The sequence below is a fragment of the Conger conger genome, chromosome 14, assembly GCF_963514075.1.
Source record: "Conger conger chromosome 14, fConCon1.1, whole genome shotgun sequence".
NCBI lineage: Eukaryota > Metazoa > Chordata > Actinopteri > Anguilliformes > Congridae > Conger > Conger conger.
Genome location: NC_083773.1, coordinates 23,241,610 through 23,267,678, shown reverse-complemented (window position 1 = coordinate 23,267,678; position 26,069 = coordinate 23,241,610). Strand labels below are relative to the sequence as shown.

At 47.3% G+C, this 26,069-nt stretch overlaps 2 protein-coding genes across 3 annotated transcripts in view; one reads left to right on the top strand and one right to left on the bottom strand.

The window, feature by feature from the left end:
* LOC133109409 (rootletin-like) overlaps positions 1 to 17,295 on the top strand; it is a 28,661-nt gene extending 11,366 nt beyond the window's left edge. Inside the window, exons 18-35 of the mRNA XM_061218732.1 lie at positions 6 to 101; positions 737 to 916; positions 1,444 to 1,578; positions 2,437 to 2,580; positions 3,137 to 3,375; positions 4,114 to 4,273; positions 4,689 to 4,856; positions 5,600 to 6,020; positions 6,405 to 6,580; positions 7,162 to 7,282; positions 7,490 to 7,653; positions 10,436 to 10,651; positions 10,806 to 11,030; positions 11,265 to 11,414; positions 12,094 to 12,294; positions 12,479 to 12,610; positions 15,492 to 15,665; positions 15,811 to 17,295. Coding sequence (XP_061074716.1) covers positions 6 to 101; positions 737 to 916; positions 1,444 to 1,578; positions 2,437 to 2,580; positions 3,137 to 3,375; positions 4,114 to 4,273; positions 4,689 to 4,856; positions 5,600 to 6,020; positions 6,405 to 6,580; positions 7,162 to 7,282; positions 7,490 to 7,653; positions 10,436 to 10,651; positions 10,806 to 11,030; positions 11,265 to 11,414; positions 12,094 to 12,294; positions 12,479 to 12,610; positions 15,492 to 15,665; positions 15,811 to 15,897 — 3,189 coding nt within the window. The 3' untranslated portion in view covers positions 15,898 to 17,295. The remainder of the gene's footprint in view (positions 1 to 5; positions 102 to 736; positions 917 to 1,443; positions 1,579 to 2,436; positions 2,581 to 3,136; positions 3,376 to 4,113; positions 4,274 to 4,688; positions 4,857 to 5,599; positions 6,021 to 6,404; positions 6,581 to 7,161; positions 7,283 to 7,489; positions 7,654 to 10,435; positions 10,652 to 10,805; positions 11,031 to 11,264; positions 11,415 to 12,093; positions 12,295 to 12,478; positions 12,611 to 15,491; positions 15,666 to 15,810) is intronic.
* Positions 17,296 to 17,654: 359 nt separating this feature from the next.
* On the bottom strand, positions 17,655 to 24,641 carry mfap2 (microfibril associated protein 2). 2 transcript variants are annotated; one of them, XM_061220456.1, is made up of 9 exons: positions 24,567 to 24,641; positions 21,977 to 22,049; positions 21,597 to 21,650; positions 20,830 to 20,853; positions 20,457 to 20,528; positions 19,870 to 19,911; positions 19,643 to 19,730; positions 19,227 to 19,300; positions 17,655 to 19,026 (listed from the first exon to the last, which is right to left on the bottom strand). In XM_061220456.1, exons 2-9 carry the CDS (start codon positions 22,011 to 22,013, stop codon positions 18,923 to 18,925), a joined length of 495 nt encoding a protein of 164 aa, XP_061076440.1. In that variant the 5' UTR covers positions 22,014 to 22,049; positions 24,567 to 24,641; the 3' UTR covers positions 17,655 to 18,922. The 2 variants fall into 2 exon arrangements, with proteins under 2 accessions (XP_061076440.1, XP_061076441.1); XM_061220457.1 differs by having other exon boundaries at positions 19,870 to 19,908.
* Positions 24,642 to 26,069: the final 1,428 nt, after the last annotated feature.

Genomic DNA, 26,069 nt, shown 5'->3' with positions numbered 1-26,069 from the left:
TGACCCAAGCCCTGAGTCAGGCTCAACATGAGGCCCAGCAGACCCTGCGCAAAGCCATCGCTGACCACCAGGAGGAGACAGAGAGGCTGGCTGCTGAGAAGGTTAGGAAGACTCGCTCTCTCTCACTCACACGCGCATACACACACAAATGCATACACACAACCTCACACACACCAGCAGCAAAAACCATTGCTGACCACCAGGAGGAGACAGAGAGGCTAGCTGCTGAGAAGGTTAGGGAGACTCGCTCTCTCTCACTCACACGCGCATACACACACAAATGCATACACACAACCTCACACACACCAGCAGCAAAAACCATTGCTGACCACCAGGAGGAGACGAAGAGACTAGTTGCTGTGGAGGTTCGGAAGTCTCACTCTCACACACCCACATACACACACATACTCATACTGTACAACACTCACATATTTACAGACACACACACACGCACTCACCAACACTCACAGACTCACACACGTGCATGTGCACACATACACATACACATACACGCGTGAACAAATAACTAGTTTTCACACCTGTGGAAGTTGATGGCAGATACTTTTTTTCTTTGTTGCTTACTATGTGCATACTGGAGAGTAGATGTCAAGGTTGAATGACTGCAGTGATTGGTTGACTAAAAACGTATCCGCAGGAAGTCACTCTTATGCGTAGGAACGTAGTTCACGCTTTCACATCGCCGCTCAGCGTGCTGACTGTGCTCCTTCCTGGGCAGGAGGCGCTGCGCAGGAGCCTGGAGGGGGAGCGGGAGGAGGCGCTGCGGAGGCTCCGGCTGGAGGCGGAGGAGGCGCACCTGGCCATGGAGAAGGAGCTGGAGGAGTGGAGGGAGGAGCTGAGCGCCCTGCAGCGCGACAGAGACCAGTGCCTCCTGCAGGCCGAGAGTGACAAGCAGCAGGTGAGGGAGGGAGGGAGAGAGAGGGAGGGAGGGAGGGAGAGAGAGGGAGGGAGGGAGAGAGAGGGAGGGTGGGAGGGAGGGAGAGGGAGGGAGAGTGAGTGAGGGAGGGAGAGAGGAGGGAGGGGGAGAGAGTGAGAGAGAGAGAGGGAGAGGGAGGGAGAGTGAGGGGGAGAGTGAGGGAGGGAGAGTGTGGGAGGGTGGTGAGTGAGGGATAGTGGGTGGGAGTGAGGGAGGGAGTGAGGGAGTGAGGTGGTGAGAGGTGAGATGGTGGGTGGAGTGAGTGAGGGTGTGGAGGGTGAGGGTGTGAGGGAGTGAGGGTGTGGTGAGGTGGTGTGTGGGAGGTGAGGGAGGGAGTGAGGGAGGGTGGGAGTGGGTGGGAGTGTGGGAGTGAGGTGCGAGTGGAGAGTGAGAGAGGGAGTGTGGATGGGAGAGAGTGAGGGAGAAAAGCTTAAATTAAAATGACTGCATAGCAGTGGAAGTGAAGTGGCTAGTTGTCAGGATGCTTTCACAGTGATGTCTCCACCCAGGCGCTGTCCCTGAAGGAGACTGAGAAGGCGGTGCTTGCGGAGAAGGTCTCCGCCCTGCATGCGGAGCTCGGCGCCGCTGCCCTGGAGCTGGACCGCCTGCGCAGAGAGGCTGTGCACTGCAAGGAGCAGGAGAGGGTGAGCAGGCTAGCGCAGGGCGTGAGCACAGGATACTAGCACAGGACGCTAGCACAGGATGCCAGCACAGGATACTAGCATAGGACGCTAGCACAGGATACTAGCACAGGACGCTAGCACAGGATGCTAGCACAGGACGCTAGCACAGGATGCCAGCACAGGATACTAGCACAGGACGCTAGCACAGGATACTAGCACAGGACGCTAGCACAGGATACTAGCACAGGACGCTAGCACAGGATGCTAGCACAGGACGCTAGCACAGGATGCCAGCACAGGATACTAGCACAGGACGCTAGCACAGGATACTAGCACAGGACGCTAGCACAGGATACTAGCACAGGACGCGAGATGCTGGGATGCTAGCCCAGGACGCTAGCACAGGATGCTAGCACATGGCACTAGCCCAGCCTGTGTGGGTGTCAAATGCACAATGGTGCTCTCCACTGGCCACAGCTGTTAGGGCCTAAAAGAGGCCTTTATTTATCTCACAGGCAACATCAAGAAGTTGACATAAACACTGCGAATATCTCATCAATTACAAGAAGGTTATTGTAAGTCCTTGCACCGATACTTAACATGCATTTTTGCACCACAGAAATGATGCGAAAAATGCATGTTTCGTATTGGTGCAAGGACTTACAATGTCAAAGCTGTGTCAAGTAAACGGAGAGCAGAAATCTGTTGCTGAATGACGCAGAAAGATATAAACCTGAAAAACATTTTTAGGTGCATTTTTAACTTGGTTGTTTATTCCTACCCCCAGAGTTGAGCAGGTATTCTACCCATGTAGGAGGAGCGGCTTGCTTAGCCATAGCAGTGTGACAGGAGCAGACTGATCTCTCTCTCCTCCTCCAGGCCACAGTGGGGGCCCTGAACACAGAGCTACAGGAGGTGAGCTCTCAGCTTCAGGACGCAGTGAGCTCACACCACAGGGAGCTGCAGCGGCTGCAGGAGAACTGCGCAGATCTACAGACACACACAGACACTGCGCTCAAAGAGGTCAGTGGGAGAGTGGTCCTGAGCGAGGATTTTTTTATACTGGTATACCAGTATGCAGTTGGGTTTTCTTAATACAAACGACCACATTTTATTGATTCACCAATGTTTTTCCCGCACAGGTGTCACTTTCAAGGGTTATCATTTGTGGGGTTTTATTGAAGGAGAAATCGTGCACAGATGAATCATACAATGTCAACTGTGGAACACAGATTTTGAATGTCAAAACTGATCTCTGATCATCTGATCTTGACATTATTTCATGACTGCTGTATTCAATTATAAGTGGGTATAAATTCAATTTTAACCAGAATGATAGAACAGCTTGTAAATACTGCTCTGACTTTGCACTAACAAGCATAAAATATACTTCCAAGATCTGTATGACAGGAACGTAGAACAAAAATATGAAACAAAGAACACCAGTATGAAACAGATAATCTAACATATGTCACAGACAGTAAATAAAAAGCATAATTAGCAGCGTGGCATTGCTGGGTATTTGACGTTTGACGGCTTTGTGAACCTCCCCTGTGCGCCTCCTCCCCCTCCACCCCAGCTGGAGGAGTGCCGGAGCTCGCTGGCGGCCAGCGAGGAGACGCGGGACTCTCTGCGGCGGGACCTGATGGAGGCGGAGCGTCGCCTGTGCCAGGCGCGGGAAGCGGGGGAGGGGCTGCGGCGGGAGGGCACGGAGCTCCGCAGGGCGCTGAACGACGTCACCAAGGAGAAGGAGACGCTCGGCCAATCGAACACCCAGCTCAGGGAGGCGCTGAGGGCCGCGGAGGGCGAGAGGATCAGGTACAAATCAGCATATTACCTTACCTTACGTTACTGCTGTTTAACACACACTCTTACACAACATTTTACACAGCATCCATTTATATGTACTGAAGTACCTTGCTCAAGGGTTACAAAGCAAGGCACTTAACCTAAGAATCAAACCTGCAGCCTTTTGGTTATAAGCCCAGTTCCTTACCCACTAACTGCACTGCCCCCAAAACCTACACTGCTGCCCAGGATATAATAAGGAATGATCAACCGGGGGGTGTTTTGTGTGAGGTCGATGGTGCAGGGCAGATTATTTTTACATTTATTTTATTTTTTTAACCGTCAATGATAGCAGTTCATGACCTTAGAGTTATAAGGTTCTATCTGCATTCTCAGTAGTCTTGCGATATTGAGCTTGTTTTGACCCCAAAAAGTACATAAAAGTACATAAAAATTCTATCAAATTGCCCTATAAACAATGTATTTATGACACCAACTGATTTTTTGGTCAAAAATGTCAGTTAGAACCTTATAATTCTATGGTCTCGAGTTGCTGTGATATGTTTCCTCTGGTGAACATGGTGTAATAAACTGGATTATTAAAAAAGGAGGATAAATCGGAAACCTCTCCCCCTCTCTCCCCCCCCCCTCCCCTCCCTCCCTCTCTCTCTCCCCTCTCCCCCCCCTCCCTCCCCCTCTCCCTCTCTCTCCCCCTCCCTCTCCCTCTCTCTCTCTCCTCCCTCTCCCTCTCTCCCCCCCCCCCCCCAGCGTGAAGCGGCAGTGTGAGGAGAAGGAGCAGAAGGTGACGGTGCTGGGGGAGAGCCTGGCGTCTGCGCAGAGGGAGGTGACAGAGCTGCGCAGCTGTCTGCGGGAGGTGGAGAGATCCCGGCTGGAGGCGCGCAGGGAGCTGCAGGAGCTGCGCAGACAGGTCAGACACGAGCAGCCGCTGGGCAGGCCACACGAGTCGAACACGGAGCAGAACCCCGCCGTGATTCATCCTGGAATCCATTCAGTTCACACAGTCACTGGACACCAGACCTGGGTCAAATACGCAATTGAGGTGCCCTGGTGCAATTGAGCCAAACAAGAGGACCAGAGACCAGGGGTTTGCACTTTGCAAGTATTTCATACACTCCAAAATGCACTAGACATGCTCAGTAAAGTGTAGAATAGTATTTGAATCCAAAACAATTGACCCAGGTCAACTGGACACATCACAAGGAAATATATGACAGTGCTTTGATGGAAAAGGGGGCTGGAACGTAAAGCAAAGACAATCTCATTTCTTCATATTTCTGGGAATGTCCATCTTATTTCTGTGACATATTTCTCTCTCCCCTCAGCTGAAGATGCTGGACGGAGAGAAGGAGCTGAAGGGCAGGGAGGTGGCGGAGCTGCAGGCTCGGATCTCCCTGGAGGAGCAGAGAGAGGAGGAGCGGGGCAGGGAGACGTTCACGCTCAAACAGAGGCTGACCGAGGCAGAGGCGGCGAGGAACAGCCTGAGGAAGGAGGTGAGCTGGCTTCTGCAGTCCCTCTGCATGCGTATCTGTGGTCTGAAGTCCCTCTGCATGCATACCTGTGGTTTGCAGTCCCTCTGCATGTGTATCTATGGTCTGCAGTCCCTCTGCATGTGTATCTATGGTCTGCAGTCCCTCTGCATGTGTATCTGTGGTCTGAGACCTCAGAGTAAACGGCTGTGAGCAGACCCAAAAAGAAAAGCCAATAAACAAAACACACACAAAACAAAACATGGAGAAAATATAAAAGCGGGAGAGAGGAAGACATTATAGGGAAGGAAAGCTGAGGTGAACAGAGGAAATGTTATGGAATCAGGAGGAAAACAGTATTTTACAAATAAAGCTTACTATTGTATTCTGTTCTCGTTCCATTATTCTTATTATTCTTCTGAATAATTATTTTAAGAAAAACACTTGCAGCTGCATTATTAACTGACAGTCCTCCCGACTAACACCACTTATCTTCTCTCTCTCCTCCTCCCACTCTCTCTCCCTCTCTCTTCCTCCCACTCTCTCCTCTTCCATCTCTCTCTCGCACACACATTCTCTCTCTCCCTCTCTCTCTCCCTCCCTCTCTCTCTCTCTCTCTCTCTCTCTCCCTCTCCCTCTCTCTCTCTCCCTCCCTCTCTCTCTCTCTCTCCCTCCCTCCCTCTCTCTCTCTCCCTCCCTCCCTCTCTCTCTCTCCCTCTCTCTCTCCCTCCCTCCCTCTCTTTCTCTCTCCCTCTCTCCTCCTGCAGCTCTCCTCTCTGCAGCGGCGCGTGGCGGACTCGGAGGCGGGCTGGAGGAGCAGTGAGCGGGAGCTGAGCGCCCAGCTGCAGGAGGCGCGGGGGAACGAGCGGAAGCTGCAGGAGGAGGCGCGGAGCGCGGCTGTGCGCACGCAGGCCGCCCAGGACGCCGCCTCTCAGACGGGGCTGCAGCTGAGCGAGGCGCAGGGCAAGCTGGCCGCCACCGAGGCGGAGCTGAGCCGCGCGGAGGCCCAGCGCCGGGAGCTGGAGTTCCGCCTGGGCAGCCTGCAGTCGGCCCTCACCCGCACCCTGGGCATCGGGGCCGGGGGCCGGGGCCGGGGCAGCAGCCCCGCGGGGACCTCCCCTGGGGCCCTCTCCCTCTCACGGCCCCGCAGCATGTCCCCCATGCGCCGCTCAATCTCCCCCGCTAAAGGTGATCATGTGACCGCACACTGTAACTGCTGTAGCAACGGTTATCCACCAGGGGTCAGACTTGTAATGCAATGTGAATCACTTGTGTGATGTGAAAGCCCATGTTAAAAAAACAGAATGTATTCTTTATAGAACAAGCGCATTAACAAAATTAGAGGCATGTTTGTTTAATGCTTGTTTTTTTTGACATAGCTTTTAAAGAAATAGGGGGGGGTATAGTACTGAATTCTATTTACAATTGTTTTTTGTAAATTAGAATGTACCAGCTCAGTGTACAACAATGTACCATTGTATGTGAAACTTATTTTAAGATATATATCTTTTAAGAATGTAAGCTATTGTTGCTGGATAGGCAAGTTTTACATCAGCAATATCTCACCTCCAGTCTGGGAAGATTTGGGGGCCAGTGGGAACTCGGACAAGAGTGCAGGTTCCCGGCCCGTGTCCCCAGAGAGGGGGGACGCCCCCCTGCCCCTCTCCCTGCCGGAGCTGGACCCCGAAACGCTGCGCTGCGGCCTGAGGGACTTCCTGCAGGAGCTGAGAGATGCACAGAGAGACAGGGTGAGGAACAGACGCACTTTTATTTCCCCTTCATCCTGTGCTTCGGATTAAACGCTTTTTCCAGGAGAGATATATACTACAGGTAGTATTACTGTTGCTTTTATGTCGTGCCTGCTAGTCCAGTGGTTCCCAAACCTCTTCTTGTGTACCCCCTGTTAGTTCCCGGTATTGGTTGTCTTCCAAATCAAACACACCTGATACAACTAATCAGGACTTCAATTCATTGCTTCAGGTATACTTGAGGTGTCAAATTCCTGGATCCAGGAGAGGTTTGGGATAGTCTATAATGTCACTGATTGGCCACTGATAACACTTATCCGGTGCGTCAGGTTTAAATCAGTCCCTGATTACAGGGCAGGAATGAAAACGAGCAATACTACTGGCTCCGAGGGCCAGATTTGAGTATCTGTCATACGGTGTTCTATCTATCAGCTCAGATCAATCAATAGCTGTAATGGATCTTTCAGCATTAGAAACCTGTGCCATGAGGCAGATAGATTTTGAGAAAGAAGAAATAAACAGGAAGTGGAGAGGAGTGTATGTATCTCTCTCTGACTGTGTTGTGTTGTTGTGTTGCGTAGGATGAGGCGCGCTGCCAGTTGGGGGCGGTTCAGAGAGAGCTGGAGGAGGTGAGTGCGGAGAGGGACACCACCCAAAACCGGCTCTCCCAACTCCACACCACCCTCACTGACTGCCAGGAAGGTGAGTCCCACAGCTCCTCTCAACCTCAAACCGCTGTCCCCATCGCTCCCACAGTCACTGTGCACGGCGACACACTCTGCCTAATGTACAACAGAAACATCACACTTTAGGGAGCGACAGAGCTGCTGTTACAGTGGCTATGACTGTTATGGCGGTGAAAGCGTATGGTGTGTGAACCCTGCGCTGTGATTGGCCGCCGCCTTGCAGGGAAGCGGGGGGTGGACGGGCGGCTGAGCTCAGCCCAGGCCGCGCTGCAGCAGCAGGAGGAAGTGATGCGTCGGGTGGAGAGGGAGAAACGGGCGCTGGCCGACAGGGTGAAGGAGCTGGAGAGAGTGGCACAGAGCGCGGAGACTGAGAGACGACACACTCAGGTACTGAGAACATGCCTTCACACCCAGGTACTGAGAACATGCCTTCACACCCAGGCACTGAGAATATACCTTCACACTCAGGTACTGAGAACATGCCTTCACACTCAGGTACTGAGAATATACCTTCACACTCAGGTACTGAGAACATGCCTTCACACCCAGGTACTGAGAATATACCTTCACACTCAGGTACTGAGAATATACCTTCACACCCAGGTACTGAGAATATACCTTCACACTCAGGTACTGAGAATATGCCTTCACACCCAGGTACTGAGAATATACCTTCACACCCAGGTACTGAGAATATACCTTCACACTCAGGTACTGAGAACATGCCTTCACACTCAGGTACTGAGAATATACCTTCACACTCAGGTACTGAGAATATACCTTCACACCCAGGTACTGAGAATATACCTTCACACCCAGGTACTGAGAATATGCCTTCACATCCAGGTACTGAGAATATACCTTCACACTCAGGTACTGAGAATATGCCTTCACACTCAGGTACTGAGAACATGCCTTCACACTCAGGTACTGAGAACATGCCTTCACACTCAGGTACTGAGAACATGCATTCACACTCAGGTACTGAGAATATACGTTCACACTCAGGTACTGAGAATATACCTTCACACTCAGGTACTGAGAACATGCCTTCACACTCAGGTACTGAGAATATACCTTCACACTCAGGTACTGAGAATATACCTTCACGCTCAGATAAGCTCATTACAACCACACAAATACCCTTGGTTGTGTGGGCGCGCTCACACACACACAAGATAACCAACTTTCATGGTGATAACTGTCATGATAATGACATCAGCCTAATGAATATCAACAATTTGGAACACTGACACGGATCCTCTACACTCCTTCCATCTTTTTATTTCTTACATGCACTCATTTCTCACCCTGACTCTCCCCATCACCTTTCTCCCTTTATTTCTCTCTCCTGCTCCCCCTATCCTTCCCCTGGCACAGACCCTGCTGGCTAAAACACTCACTGCAGAGAGTGAGAGGGAGAGCAAGAGGGAGAGAAGGAGAGAGGGGAGGGGGGGAGAGAGAGAGAGTGGTGTCAGTAGGGAGGACTGGAGAAGGAGAGAGAGAGAGGGAGAGAGAGAGAGAGAGAGAGAGAGAGAGCCTGTGTAAATGTCCAGTTTCCCGTCTGGCTTGATTACTGAACGAGGCCACATGAGACAGTGAGCCTGTCGGCAGAGTTCACGTCACTTCCGACCTTTCAGGACCCCACCAGCCTCATATTGAACCGCTGCCTGCCCCAGCTGGCAGAGGAGAAAGCCATTATGGTTTTGGGGAGGCAATAAAGGCTCCATTCATCTGCAGTGCAGAGTGGGAGAAAGACAGGCACACAGAAAGAATGTGGGAGGTGCAGGAGCGAGAGAACGACAGAGAGAGAAAGTTAAGAGAAAGGGCAAGAGGAGGGCTTGGTAGAAATGAGTGTGAGGGGTGGGGGAATTTTATAATCTGCATTTCAGTTTGAGAAAGTGCAGACCAGGGACTGGGATGGACGCAGAAAAGAAAAGAGAGGGAATTGTCTATAGCAGAGAGGGAGAGGGGAAGGGGGGGAGGGGTAGAGAGGGAGGGGCGAGAGAGGGGTAGAGAGGGAGGGGCGAGAGAGGGGTAGAGAGGGAGGGGAGAGAGAGGGGGAGAGGGGAGGCAGCCAGCTGTGAGGTGTGTATCTGTCTCTGTGTTTATGTCTGGTCTGTATGCGGCCGTGTTTGTGGAGTGTCTGTGAGTCTGACACGTGAACATATGGAAGAACCATTCAGCCCTCATACACTCAAGTACTTAACAAAATGTTTATTCATGCCTCGTGTGTTATTTCACTGCTCACATTATTTCCTTTTCATTTGATTCTCCAAATAATGTGATAAATTACTACTTCCAATGAGTTACACTACTCCCAACCTTATGTACACATCATTTTCCATGATTTAACATCAAGACTATATTAACTTGTGACGAGGCGGAGTCATTTTTACAAAACGAAATATATTTTAGGGAACCTTTTCCGAGAAATATATTCTCACAGTGCATTCCAATAATGCTCTTTAAAGGATAAGACTTGGATAAACAATGGGTTGCACAATTGCTGCTATTCCCCGAGAAGAGGCCCTATATGCTCCCCTGCAGCCAGTTAGACAGTGGGCTTAAATGGGAGCAGCTGAGGTGAAGCCTTGTGTTTCTGTGAAAACTTCAGACAAACCTTCTGCTTCAAAGTGCCCCTGCTCTAATTATCAGCATGAATGAAAATGTGTCACTGTTCTGGCCTAAGGAAGACGTAATACTCATATAATGGTACTGATATTTTTGGCTCTCAAGCTTTCTCATTATAACGATCTTGTTATGTTTTTGTGCCTTTTAAAGTTTTCTTTCCTAGTGACTGCCCTTGCCAAGTCATTGCAGTAACAGAGAATATTTGTTCAGACAACTTGCCGGCTCCAGTAAAGGACTGAATGCCTAGTGAAAGATGCCAGAGTGAGAGGGAATGGCATCTGTCTGAGGACACGTGTCCCAATATCGATGGAGCACATTTCAGTGATAGGAAGGGGAAGGTCTACCGTTTTGGACTTTCTGAGAAATAGAAGAGTTGGGGTAAAACGTCGTTGGAATGAACACATTGTTTGTTCCACAGTTGTAACACAAACATGCCCATACGCCCGCACACATTCAAGCACACACAAGCACACGGAAACACAAACACATAGTTTTTTGCTTAGTCATGCGACCCCTGCCCCTGCCCCCCCTGCAGGAGCAGCTGAGTAAGATGAAGGCGGGGGAGGCGCGGCTGGAGGCCGAGCGGAGGAAGCTGCGGGAGGCGCTGGAGGCAGCCGAGGGCCGGGGCACCAGGCTGGAGCTGGCACGCCGCAGCCAGGAGGGGGAGCTCCAGAGGCTGAAGCTGAGCCTCGGGGACCGCGAGGCCGAGAGCCAGGTCACGCAGGAGCGCGTCGACAGCCTCCTCAAGCAGGTATGCATTTCCCCGCATGACCGTAAGAGTTTCCCCGCATGAGAGCTGAGTTTCATCACGCGACCATTTTAGTTTACCTCTGTGACCGTTTGACTGTCCCCACGTGACCGTTTCCATTTTCCCCGTGTGACCGTTTGAGTTTTCCCCTCCGAAGGTGTCCGATGGGGAGCGGCGGATAGCTGCCCTGCAGAGGGAGGTGGACAGGCTGACCCAGGCGCTTGCTAAGGCTCAGGAAAGCGAAGTGGCACTGAAGGAGAAGGCTCAAGGGCTGGCACAGAGCCTGCAAGAAACCACTGCTGCCCACAGCACCACCCAGGGGCGCCTCACGGCACTACAGAAGACATTGGGTGGGGCGGAACAGGACCGGAGGATGCTGCAGGTTTGAGGAGGGGGGTCGTTGGGGCCTCAGGGCTTAGCATGTATGCCTGGTATACTGATGTAAGACTATTTATCCACAGTAACGGTCAGGGTTAGGATGTCTAATATTACAGTGTGGAGGTGCACATGTTCTATCAGACTATTCTGTATATGTTCTCTGTGTAGCAGTATCATTGTATGTAAACTGCGTAGCTGGTATTAGCGGATGACTGATTTCGCGGTGCCGTTGCTTTAGGAGCGTGTGGACGGGGCGAAAGCCTCGCTCTCGGAGGGCAAGCGCAGTATCACGGCCCTGACTGAGCGCGTGCAGACCCTGCAGGCGGAGCTTGTCCAGAGTGAACTCCGTAAAGAGGAACTGGAGACCGAACTAACCCACTCTCAGGAGGTAAGAGAGGGATGCATGTCCTACTCCTGCAATTTCCTGACGCAAATGTAATACAATTTCTAATAAAGTAGCGACTATATTTGCATTAGTATAGCCATAAGTCTCCACCATAATGAAGTCTGTGCCTTATGAAGGATCTCCTAAATAATGGAGGGAGTATTTTCATAAATGGTAAATTCCAGAACCTGAGAAATTGTATTTCAGTAAATTGAGAACAATAATAAATTGAAGCACAGTCTGTATACTAGGAATTGAATACAGATCAGATTAAACAGGTTTGGTTATTGAAAGATATTCAATTGCAAATTAAATGTATAATCATGAAATATATTTCAAAAGAAAGAGCTATGAAGCTCAATATCAAAAGAAGAGACACAGGGACTGAGATACGAAAACATATCTGTATCAGCAGACTTGGCTGACTCAAAACACTGATAAAAAGCTACAACATGAGGACATGTCAAGTGATAAAATGGGACACAACTGAAGAAGACCCCTGTCTCCAATACACACCACACACACACACACACACAGACGCACACTCTCTTTCACACACACACACACACTCACACACACACCACACACACACACACACTCACACACACACACACACACCACACTCACACACACTCACACACTCACACACCTTCATGGACCCCTCTCTCCTGGCCCTTCCCAGGCCCTGCGGCAGCGCACGGCCGGTGTGGCAGACGCCCAACGCAGCGCGCAGACGGCGCAGACGGAGCGCGCAGCCAGTGAGGAGCGTCTGCGCGCGCTGCAGAGGGCGGTGGCGCAGCTGGAGGGAGAGAAGAGAGACGCAGAGAGACAGGCCATCCGCCTGGAGAAGGACAAGAACGCCCTGAGGAGCACGCTGGACAAGGTGTGTGTGTGTCTGTGTGTGTGTATTGTGTATGTCTGCGTGTTTGTGTGTGTGTTTGCGTGTATGTGTCTGGGTAACGTTTTTATGTAGGTGTCATTCTAGGTGTCAGTCTGTGTAATAGAGTAAATCTCTGTATTTTATAGTTTGTTCTCTTTCTCCCCTCTCTCACTCACTCTCCCTCCAGGTGGAACGTCAGAAGCTGAAGATGGAGGAAGGCAGCATGCGTCTCTCTGCGGAGAAGGGCCGTCTGGACCGCTCACTCAACACAGCGGAACAGGAACTACAGGACGCGCAGAGGCAGATCACCTTGCTGCAGGTACGCACAAACCCGGTGGGGGGGGGGGGGGGGGGCAACAGAGGGCAACAGAGACACGGCATATAATGACAGGGGGACACAGGTGGCCGGCCAAGTCACACTCCCTTTTTCTTCGTCACGAGTGGGGCCAGGCAGAACCGCAGAGTAAAGATGACGGGGTTGCTAGGTAACGAGCTGAAGGCCTACACACCCTATATTGCCCGCCTGCCTGGGTTCACATGGAATTCAGCCATTACAGGAAGGAGTCTGAGCCCGTCTGAGCCAGCGGAGACTGGAAACACTGACAGTGGGTGTTCCTTTACCCATGTCTGCCATAGCTTACATTATTACATTACATTTCATTAATTTAGCAGACCATCTTGTCCAGAGCGATTTACATTGCAAGAGAACATAAGTGGATTCTCCTGATTTATATTGCTAGACCTGGCTAAGAACTTTCCCAGACCAGCAACTGTATGTATGTGGTTTCAGTAAATCACTGAATGCGAATTAAGTGTACTTACCAGAGGAAAGTTTCTGATGAATGGCTTGTTTATGATTCTGGAAAGCTAGGCATAGTACATATGTCAGATGGATTCTCTCAGACCAAACATAAATTTGGTTCCTGGTAAATGGATAAATGTACTGAGCAGAAACTATCTTTGTGAACTACAGTACATACAAGGATATGGTTATATACAGTTTATAAAATGTATAGTTGGGCTACAATTGCTGCAAGTTCTGAGTTCAGGTCTGATTGGTTCCACACATGGAAAAGGGGGCTTGTGTGGCTGCCAGTAGCAGTCTGACTAGCCAAACGGGGTTCAGGACTTGATATCATCCTCCCTAAGTTGGTTCAGCTGTTGTTGTACTTGAGTTTCCCAGGCACAGATCAAAGACAGCGAAGTGGAGAGTCACACTGTGAGGAATTGACTCTCGCACTCACGTGACTGCTCTGCGTTAATGCGGACAAGCTCCTGACAACAGCTTTCAAAGAGACATGGTGTGAAAGCCCATTCAGTGTGATCCCAGCTCTGTTCACACAGCTGTGCCACATTGCCACAGAATCAAGCCTTCACTTCCTGTCTTCACAAACATTATTGGTTTTACGGTGTAAGCTCTGCCAGAGATGTGTGCTAGGTTCGGTGAATAACAGTCCTTAAGTGATTGGCTGATGGTGGAGGTTTCTGTGCTTCTATTGGCCGTTTGTGCAAAAGGAGGAGATGGTGTACATAAGGAAGAAGATAGCTATGTGTCTGGTGAGTGGGGTGGGCTCATGGAAACGGGGAAGTAGTGATGGAGTATTGACCACCACGTCCAAGACCAAGGCCACATTTTAGCATAGGACCACATTTGCAACCAAATGCATGTATTTTGCCCATGTTCTTGTGCTTTTGGACTGGATATTTGCACTCTTTGTGGGCACATACAGATTCACATTCCAGAACCATTACTCCACTCAGTGATCACTTTATTAGGTAGACCTGTACACAGACATACAGACATGGTCAGACATGGTCAGAGGTTCAGCTGTCAGGCCAAATGTCAGAATGGGGAAGAAATGTGATCTAAGTGACTTTGACCGTGGAATGATTGTTGGTGCCAGACAGGGTGGTTTGAATATTTTGTTTTGCAGAGAATGGTGCTAAAAAACACCTCGTTAAGGAGAAAGATCAGAGAGGTCAGAGGAGAAGGGCCAGACTGATCAAAGCTGACAGGAAGGTTACAGTAACGCAAATAACCATATATTACAACAGTGGTATGCAGAAGAGCATCTCTGAGCACACAACGCATCAAACCTCTAAGTGGATAGGCAACAGCAGCAGAAGACTTAATAAGTCTAAAAAATAAGTAATCAATACCTAATAAAATGCTCACTGAGTGTGTATGTGTAATGTGTGCATGTATAGTCAACCGAATCAAATTAAGACCCAAGTTCAAATGCAGAAAAAATAGTTTCAGCATCGCTCACCAGGACCACACATTTCCCAGACATAAAATGGTGCCTATGACCAAGACCTGGTCTTAAGACTCCATCACTGACTGAGGGTTTTGTGAATAAGGGTAATTAGTCTTAGTTGCTTGCTTAGTAGTAGCTATAATTTGAGGTTAGGATAGTGTATTCTTTGTAGGATGAGTAGCAGGCTGGACTGTAGTTGGAAGCTTAATGCTTATGTAGCAGATGTCTGTGGGATTCTGTGATGTTGACCCCGGATAGAATCGAGTAAATCAGTGTGGTGCACGTGGAATGCATATTTTCTCAGGATTTGCGCAAAATAAATATCCAAAAGTGGCCTGTGGAATCTTTGGGACCCCCTGAGAAATGAGAAGGGTCATCTCAAGGAACTTATCCTGCTAATACATCAATCAAATCTTGAAAAAATGGATTACATTGCAAGACATGCTCACATAATATATGTTCAGCTTGTTCAGATGTGAGTAACTCTCTCTCCCCAGTTTCCTCCATTTGTTGAGCTTTGGTTCTGGGGTTCTCCCAGAGGAACAAAATGCTTATTATGTTTGCCCAAAACCTCACACTGGAAAGGAGGGTTTTGATCTGGTGCATCTGTCTGCGTTGTGGATTACTTTGTGCTGTACCTAATCTCCACCATTGTGAGAGTGCTACTATCGCTGTATAGTGCAGCCTGACCATTGGCTGAATTAGCACTGTGCTGAGGTGAACATGACCGTGGCTTATATTAGTGCTGGATCAAATGGGACCGCATCCCATTTTGTTTTCTTATTCGGGGGTGACACTGACCACATGGCTGTATTAGCGCTGTGCTAGGATGAACGTGATTGTGGCTTATATTGGTGTTGGCTGAGATGGGGCTGCGCGGTGCTGGGGGGCTGAATTGGCGGCGTGGGGTGGTTAAGGTGACCACGGTCTGTCCGAATGCAGGCGCAGCTGGTGGAGATGGAGCAGCTGCACAGCGCCAGCGAGGGCTCGGCCCGGCAGCGGGACGAGGCCCAGCGAGAGGCCGAGAGGCTGAGGGCGGCGCAGAGGGACGCAGAGCGCACGCTGGCAGCCAGAGAGAGGGCACACAAACACCGCGTGAAAGGCCTGGAGGAGCAGGTAGGGCTGGGGCGGACTGGGGCACAGTGGGGCAGACGGGGGAAGACTGTTGCATACTGGGGCAGACAGGGGCAGACTGGGGCAGACAGGGCGGATTACAGAGGTGTCACTGAGATACGTTGATAGCTGATTTCTTGTTCCTCAGGTGTCCACTCTGAAAGAGCAGCTCCAACAGGAAATGAAGCGTCGGCAGCTCCCGATGCCCTCCTCCCTGTTGTCAGGCGGGAACTGAACAGCACTCCCTGGTGGTCAGGTGGGGAAGAGAAGTCAAGAACACTGGAGAGATGCCATGCCACCTGGAGCACCCCAGTCTGGGTTAATGACGTGCCCAGCATCCAATCAGAGCGCAGTATGAGCAGATGAGGAAGCTCAAATGAAGAAGTGTGCTGCAATAACAGAACTGTTCAGCCATATCTGCTCTGCACTATACATGTGTTTGAGTGTGGAATACTAAAGTAGTCAAATGATAAGTTAGCACCTTGCATGTAGAGTTTTATTCCTTTTATTCGTTGTCACAGGATTTATTTTCTATCCTGTGGAATGAAGCACATAGTAAGGGACCACTACTAATATGCCACAATATTTAAATGTGTGTATATGTGCTGATTTTAATTAAGTTTGTGCTGTCACACTAACACTCGATAATCACTGAAAAAAGAAGAGTTAAAGGATGATGTTTTTGTAAATCATAGTCTGGTTTAATATTAGAAAGATTATTTTTGTATGTGTCTTTGTATGGGAGTGGACATTGGGGGTCAGGGGTGTTCGGGTGGGGGTTGCAGCGTAGCACCCTGCATTCTGTCCATGTAACATTGAGCCAGCGTCTGCGTCAGAAAGTGTGCACTCAAGCCAGTTTCCCCGTTACACTGGGCACATGAATAGTGTGACTGAGCCAACTGCACCTCTTTTGAAAAGCTGGATCTGGGCTGGTTCACAGATTTCAGGGTCCAGGTGGTTTGTGGTTTCCTTAGCTGTCAGCTCATCTCACTAGAGTTACGAATGCTGCTCTATATACCGGGCGCAGGAGACTATATCGTTTCCAATGGCAACAGCTAAAAAGCGGAGGTAAATAAGGACTGAAAAGGAGACTGAATGACAGCAGTTGTACAGAACTTGAGTGGATGGGCCGTTATTTACATTTCATTCCAGTCTTTGTTTAGGGGCCTTTCTCCTGGCTGCACTTTGAAGGTGCCTTGGCAGAGTATATGTTTATTGTTCTACAGAGAGAAGCACGTCATTGTTGCTGATCACAGCAAACAATCAGGGGGAGAAAGACGCAATTTTTGGATTCTAGTTATGCCTTCCAGGAAAACTTCAGTCTCAGATTGCAGATGATGTCCAGGCAGTCTGGATCGCCTGCACCTGGGCGAAAGCCAGCCTTGAATGCGCTCTCTGTGCTGCAGATCTGCTTTCGGGAAACCGTTACCGTCATCATTGGCAAGTGCCAGCCCGGTTCCAGCTGTGCTGCAGGATAGGGGTGGATGGGGTAGCTGTGCCCAGTGTCGGAAACTGAAATTCAGGCTGCAGTGCACCAGAAGGGCTGGTTGTGTTGTGGAAGATCTCAAACTGGGCTGTTTTAAGATTCCTCTCCTCTGGACTGTCATATTCATTTCAAGCCCCCCACCACCACCACCACCACCTCAGATTTTTAATAAAGTTATTTACAGTCTATAAAGTAAAGTGTCACTTAACTGGACTCCACCGAGACTATGGATATTCATGTCTGGCCCGTGAGGCCAGTAGCACTGCTGGTTTCATTCCTCCCCTCTAATCAGGACTGGTTTAAACCTGCTGGGTTAATATGGCCAATCAGCGGCATTAATTAATCAATTATCTATTGATAATTATCTAAATTATTTCACAATCAATTAACTATTGAGTAGAAAAGAAAACAAGCAATGCTACTGGCCTAATTTGACTATCCCTGAAACTGGACCAACAAAATACACATGCATATCAGGTACACATTTAAACAACAGACACATGATATCGCAGAAAATATTTATTTGTGCACTTTTTTGGCCGTAAAAAACAAAACAAAGAATTTAAAGTAGTAGTACAGTAACTGTTTGTGAGCAGCCTTCAATAAGCACCTTTTGCCACAGATGATGGTGATACCATACACCACACAACCATTCACTGCATCTCACTGCCACAGATGATGATGATACCATACACCACACAACCATTCACTGCATCTCACTGCCACAGATGCTGAGTACCATATGCCACACAACCATTCACTGCATCTCACTGAAATACCCAGCAAAGACAAACCATCCCAAGGTCAAAGGGCACCACATTCATTACTCTGGTGTGCAGTTCACTTGATCTGACCTGACTGATGCCTGATTGGCTGAGCTTGCTGTCCTGTAACCTGTGCCCGAGTTGATTATTGGTTATTGTTCAAGTGCAGAGGCAGGCACAATTCACTGGCCCTATCTTCATGTTATTTTCTAATTCCTCATATGGAATGGACTGTACTGCATTGTAGTTACATCAGTAAGTTATGAGCAACTGCTGTGTAAGTACATATTTGTATAATCACATAAAGGGTCAGGGTTGGGTTAAGAGTGATGGTAATTATAGTTAGGCTGCAGTAGCTAGGCAGTTATAGTAATTATGGCACTGTTTCTGTAAAGTTATGGTGATTCCAGGGTAAAGCTTAGGTTCATTCAGAGTGTCACTGCAGAAACTTTGACTTGTGACAAATGCATTACTTTAAAATGACATGTCATTGCACAGTAATTGCCATTACATTACTTTGTAGTTACAATACAATTACATTAGTTAAGATGGAAATTAATGCAAAATGTCACCTGATTTCGTCATAATTTTGAACACTGCTTGAACATACACATTAACAAAGAAAGAACAAAACATGTAAAACAAATAGACAAAAAAGTAACAAAAAAGAAATGATACAGTAAAAAAATCACACAGTATATTGAGTACAACCTCAGCTGTTTATGTGCATCTGAACAACGTACCGCTGTTTTATAGCACCAGTGTATAGTTCTTTTAATAGCACCAGTGACACCATACAGTCAAAATATATATTTGGGTACAAAAGTATATGTATTTATACACATATATAAGAAATAATGTGGGGATGGGGGTGGAGGAACAGTAACAGTTCTTAATAGAAAAAGGAGATATTGGTGGAAGAAAGGTGCAGACAGTAGGGTCTTTGGGGGAGGGAAGGCAGGGGGTTTTTGGAGCGGGGGATTTGGGCAGTATCTAGGCGCACCCCTCCCTCAGCATCCACCGCAGCTCTTCCCACAGCTGCTCCCTAGCGCCCCACACTGGCCACTCAGCGCCGCCACGCCACACCGCGAGAACTGGTCACGGCACATATCCGCTACAGGTGGAGAGGAGGAGGAGGAGGAGGAGGAGGAGGAGGGAGTGGGGAAGGAGAAGGGAGGTGATTAGAGGAGGAAAGGTGGTGTGTGTGAGGGAGAGATGGAGAAACAGGTGAGCACAGAAAAAGGAGAGGTCTGGAAAATTGGCAAACAGCCCCATATCATTCAGGGGTCAGGTAAAGGACAGTTAGGCCCTCACCTCTGAGCAGCTCCTCGTGGGCACACACTGTCCTCACACACACCTCCTTGTTCACCACGTACACCCTGCGCAGGCTACAGAGACATGGACAGAGAAGAGGCCAGGTAAACGTGTGCAGTAATGCAGTAATGCACAGAACTCTGTTCTGGTTCCTCAGTGGTGGAATAACCTGCCCACCACTGTCAGAACAGCTGCAAATACACCTTTTCAGACTGTACCTTTTGATCTACCCTCCCCCTCCCCCCATAAAATAAAATAATCCACACTTACTATTACTATTGTTTATATATATGACTGCGCTACATCCAAGTGTTTTTCCACTTATGGATTTGATGCATTTCACTTGTTGAGGAACTTACGCACTTCTTGAAAGTCACTTTGGATTAAAAGTGTCTCAGCACGCAGTCAGACTGTACCTGTAGAAGCAGAGGCTGTTCAAACACTGCCTGCACGGCTTGTGTACGGAGTAGAGCCTGGTGCAGGGGTACTGCTCCTCATGGCAGTCTGCGTGACAGAGGAGTACACACTCACTTACACCCGTGCTCAATAATGCAGAACATCACATACACATACGCGCACACACATTCTTGCATTTACACAGATAAACATACACGCACACACCCTTTTTTCTCCTGTCTCTTACCTAGAGGTCCAGGCTCTGTGGGCTCAGTCTGTAACTCAGCTTCTGAAACACAAAACATAAAATCATAACTCATACAGCAAAGCCTCCAGCACACATACGTGCATGCAGGCGATGGAACGGTAGCTCTCGTATGCTAACACCGAAACAAACGTGCGTACACTGATGACTGCATACACGCACACACCAACACGTTGTCAACTGCCACACATGCATGTGTATGTTACAACTGGCACATACTTACAAACATGTATGCAGAAATGACTTCACTCACAAATACTAACATGTGCAGACAGTGAGACGGTGATTGCCAGACACGGGCACACATACTAATGATTATGTTGTCCTGTATGGAGCAGCTGCTCTGGCCATTCTGGTTTACATGAACATTAAGACGGCCATAAACACATATTGCGGCAAATCCACATTTGGTACAGTGGCACAAGAGTGCCTTCATGTGTTTCCACATGAAGGCCACATAACTGCATAAGGAAAGGCTTGTCCAGTCTGCATTTATTTGCACAAAGTGACAGTTATAAAAATGAAAATGGAATGACAGCAGATTATATGGAAAATGATATTGGCCCTACCAGATGGGGCAGAGTCAAAGGGGCGTTCCAAAAGCACTTGCTGCTGTGGAGAAGAGGCTGTGTTCCCTAAAACTGTACAGAGAGGAAACCAAGGATAATCAACTTACAACTTACCAACAACGGTTCTGATCTGAGTCAATGCACCCAACTCCAAATTTGACCATGGAAACAATCCAAAGGTAATTTACAGAGAGAAATGAATTGCTTTCATGCCATCTTGAACAACGCTTGGTCAATTTTGAGTTTCTCTTCAACAGGTTTTTGCAATGATGAGAGTGAGATTGTTTAGTAAATTGTAACCGGTTGATTGATTGTAGTATTTTACACAACACAGATGAACTGAGAGAATACAAACACACACAAACAGCCTTACCAGGAAACGGGTAATCATACTCATCTGTGAATCAAAAGGAAAATAAGAAAATGTGTTTACACTTAGAAGAACTGCCTGTAGGCATGCAAAAAATAGATGGACACCTGAATGAATAACAGTCAATAGTGCAGATGAATAGGCAGCCAAAGGAATGCCGGCTGGTTAATACATTTTATACACATTACATTTTATGAGATCAGCCTGCAAATACATAAAGAGATCAGGCTATCCCTCAAACAGAGCCGCCAGCCAGGAGGAGACTAACTAATCCACTGTGAGGCCAGCGGAGACTTTCTGAAAGAGCGATCCATTGACAATACCCCCACTGCTCCACAAAACTGCCATTCATCACAGCGGCAAGAAGTAAGGCATTACTAAACCCCATCTCAAATCCCATACTGAGTGCACCACAAAGCATCTGAGTGAGCCACAAACCATGAGCCATGGTGGCGAGAGACTTGTACTACGGAAACACTTTTCAGCAGCAGAGACTGGGAATCCTGCCAGCATTGAGGAGGAAATGGATTGAGAAATGAACAGGAAAATCTTAGGGGAAAACCTGCTTTGGTCGAGGAGAGACCGAGAACTGGGACAAAGAGAAACCTTCAGCAAAACGATGACCTAACCTACACAGACAGCTCCTTGACAGAGCTTGAACGATTGGCTGATTTTGCATTAGCCAGCTGGTGTACAGGTCTACAACATAAAGTGGGCACTGAGTGGACCTTTCTGCACAATTGCCGAAATGCAAACACAGAAAAACTCACCTGGGAGGTTACTGTATAGTTCATCTTGCTCAAAGTGCTGGGCAACTAGAAGGACTGTTGGGGAAGAATTCAGGAAGACAAGCTGACACACTGAGTAACTGACAATGGTAACATATGCCATCAAAGTCTTTCATCTTAGAGAGTGAGAAAACCCTCCCAGACTCCTTTAGTGCAAAACACTGAACTTTCCTTGAATGCATATCCTTATCAAAACAAAACTGACATAACTGATATGAAAAACATGATCACATTTCCATATCATAATTGAATTATAATATAAAATTACAATTATACAAACAATAAATCATGTGCATGTACAGGATAATTGTTGTGTGCCCATATAGCATGCCCTTGAGTAATTTTGAAGGGACTGTACTGACCAGGCATGGACAACAATAGGAGACAGCTGGCCCTCATGGTCACTCAGTCTGGGGAGGTAGACAGGCACTTATACTGAGAGAGAGGGAGGGAGGGAGGAAGGGAGAGAGAGATTAACAAATTAAATATGCAATACAGACATCATGCACAGTATTTACAAAACACAGTATTACATAATATTCCAGTAATAGCAGTTTATTGATTATAATTGCTTTATTTGACCCTGATGACCCTCCTTTCCTGTGTATAGACTAGCCTTTTTCCTGTCTCACTCTCTCTCTCTCTCTCTCTCTCTCCCTGTCCCTCACTCTTATCTCCCTCGCTCCCTCTTATTCCCTCAATTTCTCTGTAATTCCATGTATTCTCCTCATTCTCCTTCCCCTGGTGCCCTGCAGTTACAGATTGGAAACGAGGAGAAATTCTGCCAGCCATAATGCAGCATGTCTGTCTTCATTAGCAACCACTCTGTTTCTCCTTTCTTCTTCCCTTCTTCCCTCCACTGCTAAACACACAAAAACAGACGGTCCGGGGGCAGCATTCCAAGCCAGGAACCACCAGGCCCCCTCCCTCCCTCTCTCTCTCCATCCCTCTCAGAAGTAGACATGTCTCTCCCCCTCTCCCACAGGGAGAGCCAGCCCACAGAACAGGGTCCCCTCAGTATACCACAGCCAAGCAAATTACCAGTGTGAGAGATACATACATGTACATGCAAATATCCACACATCCCATACACTCCACCTAAATTGACCTAAAACTGTTTTATTTTGTGGAAACTGTATTTATAAGTGTCTAGCAATGTAATGTGCGGGCGATTGCATTTTCAGGTGTGTTTTCTACAGTTTGATGAAAGAATGAAAATGCAATTGATGACTGCTGCACCTTGTGTTGTAAAAATGTGGGCTGCCGAGTTTGTCTTGTTATGTGTTATGCTTTTTGATTATTGTGAACAGACTCCTATAAAGATTTTCATACTCTTGAGATACATGGCTCTACTGGGAAGCAATAAATCAGGAAAATAGTCTAAATAATTTTCAAACATTTACGGTGTCTAAGCCAACATGTTTCTCTTCTCTCTCTCTCTCTCTCTCTCTCTTTCAGTCTCTCTGCTTTGACAAGTGATGGAATTCACCACACAAGTTTAATGAATTACCTGCAAAGACATCTGACAAATGCAATGCATCTAAATGCTCCAGTTTGGTGGGAATACATAATTTTTATTGAGTGCTGGTTAAAATGTATTTTATTTATTTACCAGGAACAGTGCACATTAATCAACATTTTCAGTTTCCACATCAATGTAAATGTGCTGGAGTTAGATCATGAGCAAATCTAACTCTGACACATTTACCTGTAGTCTCTAACCTGCATGAGTTTGGACATAGTCTATTGAGCAGGCACTGCTAGGTCATTTCAGTTAAGCATCTTGCTTTAAGGTACAAGTAATCAAACCTATAACGGTGAAGTTACAACCCCTGTTACCTAATCTCACTGCACAAAATCGCTCTATATGAAATGGCAGCACTGCCCTCTAATACAGTGTGCCTGTCCTATGGGCCTCCCAACCATCTCTTGGTCACAAGCATTCTGTCCAGTCCACCAGCGTTGAGCTGATAATTCTGAGTTTGTACACGCTGTGATGTCATTGAGAGTGTGTTCGCACACATTCCTAGTGTGCATCCTAGTGGCTATCAGAAACCATATGCTTTCTCAGCTCACATCTGGTAAGTATTAAAACCTCTGACCCCCCCTCTCCTCCCCTCCTTACTCTAATCCTCATTGACCTCCCCCACTGCCCTAGGACTTTAAAACAAAGGAACCATGAAAAGGGGACCCATTCACCCATTCCCCCATTGTTTTTTATCTTCCTCTCACGGGCAATTGGTTTGTTTTTGTTTGTTTGTACTACGAAGTTCAACCAAATGTAGAATTGCTTTCCTTCCAAACACCCCCCACCCCCTCTCTATTTCCACCCCTAGAGTACCTCCCTCCTCTCTGTTTATTTATGTTGGCTACATCCACTCCATTGTATTGCCATTGCCCTGAGCAATAACCCCACCCCCTAGCGCGCAACGCAGTCCCCGCCTTGCACTTCATTACACTCTAAAAGACACTTGAAAACTCTTCATCTATCAAATTGATTGACCGTGAGAAATCATGAAAAATGCAAACAATTAAATGGAACAATAAAATAACAATACTAGGTCTGAAAACGACAGATGGGCTACAGTTACATGCGAGTTACAATGTATAGGCTATTATCAAGTAATAGTTTTCGGCACAAGGCAATGATTCATTTTTCAAATAATGCACACACATCCCTAAAACCTGACCGAAAAAAGCAGAAAACAATTCATTATCCTCCGAGTCACGCACACAGGCTAAAATATAGCTGATCACCAGTTTCAGTAAAACTAAAAAAACTCCTCAAATTCCGATTTAATAATAAATCAGCCAACAAATAGGCAAAGATGCACACGTAACTCTAATTACAACTTATCATCGGTTGATTAAAATTGGTTTGTTATTCGTTAAGACCAATGTGCAGTTCAGCTATCTTCGTAGCATCGCCGGTATCCATCTACAAATTCTTACCTCTCTCTAGTTCTCTTTCACTCGTCCCGCCGATCCTCAAGGCTCTGTCAAGTCTGAAGCTGAGATTGATCGAGCGCCACACTGTATCGCCCCGCCTTCTCTGCCCCCATATCCCCTCTCCAGCCTTACTCCAGCGGGTCCCAGCGCCGACATACCTGCAACCCGACACTTGCGTGGATATTGTTGGAAAAGTTTTACTTTAACAATTTATACTTAAGGTCAGTGAAATAACCAAAAGCAAGGCTCACTTCAACGGGACTTGTTTGGAGACAACAACATAAGTAAACATCGAGACTCTTAGTGGTTTTTTTATTCACTTTTTGGGAGCAGGACAGTCAATTAGTACGCAATGAGGACATAAGACATAAACATGCACATATACATGAGCCCACAGACACAAAAACACGCACATTCAATGTAGACTGAACATAAGTCAATTCTATTCATATGAGATTTAATGAAATACAAATTAAGTATGTATGTGAGTCACTTAGATACATATTAGAAAACGTAACACGAAACAAGAATTATGCTGACCTCTACAGTTTATTGTGCAACACTACACTAAGTAGCACCTAAATGATGTACCCGAGAAACAGGGCATCTGTCATGTTACATTACATTACATTACATTATTATGAGAATGTCATGGTTTGTTAAGGTTATACCAGGGTGGGGTGAATCACCATGACATGACAGATTCCATACATTTGGAATACTTGCTGAACAGTATTACTCTTTTGTATTCAGCTACTACAACCATATTAGTGCCACATGGGAGGGAGGGAGAGCAGCAGAGGATGGAGAAGGTGTAGCCTACTTGGGGAAATAGTGTGAGCATAAAGATTGATGACAGGAAATTGAATGGGGCTTACAGAAACAAGAGATGAAGGGAGAGGTGCACAAACTTGAAACAGAAGGCTGCTCTCATGAAGGAAGAGGAAGGGAGACAGATAAAAAGAAAAACATTTACACACATTTTACATTCATCTTAAATCATATAAGCTCATTTCAGAGTTATTATTTTGTGTTTTCATCATTGAAAGCACTGCATATAGAGTAGCTAATGTAGATGTTGTCCTCTCTAGTAAAAAGCCTCTTATAGATTCTGGCTTTTGCTCACTGGGTTGGATGTGTGTGGCTTAATTACTGTTGTCAAAACAGTTATACACTTCCCTGGATTTTGTACAGTGCCACCGCAGCCAAAGTGTCTGTTGGAGATACATTTTCATGGCAACTGGCTAATACATTCTCATAACCTCTCTTTTCTTGATGCAAGGCCAGACGACAAATAAGCAAGCTACCCAACGTTCCGAAAGTGTCGGTTGGTGACGCTGTCAAACTGCTACATTCAAAAGATGTCAGTTGGAGAATTTAAGGTACATAACTACACAGAGAGAACATGTTTGGGTGAGTGAGATTGTAAAACAGGACATACAATTGCTTGTGGTCATTATTTTTATACAAACGAAGTTAAATTGTGATAAACTAACTCAGGCCTTA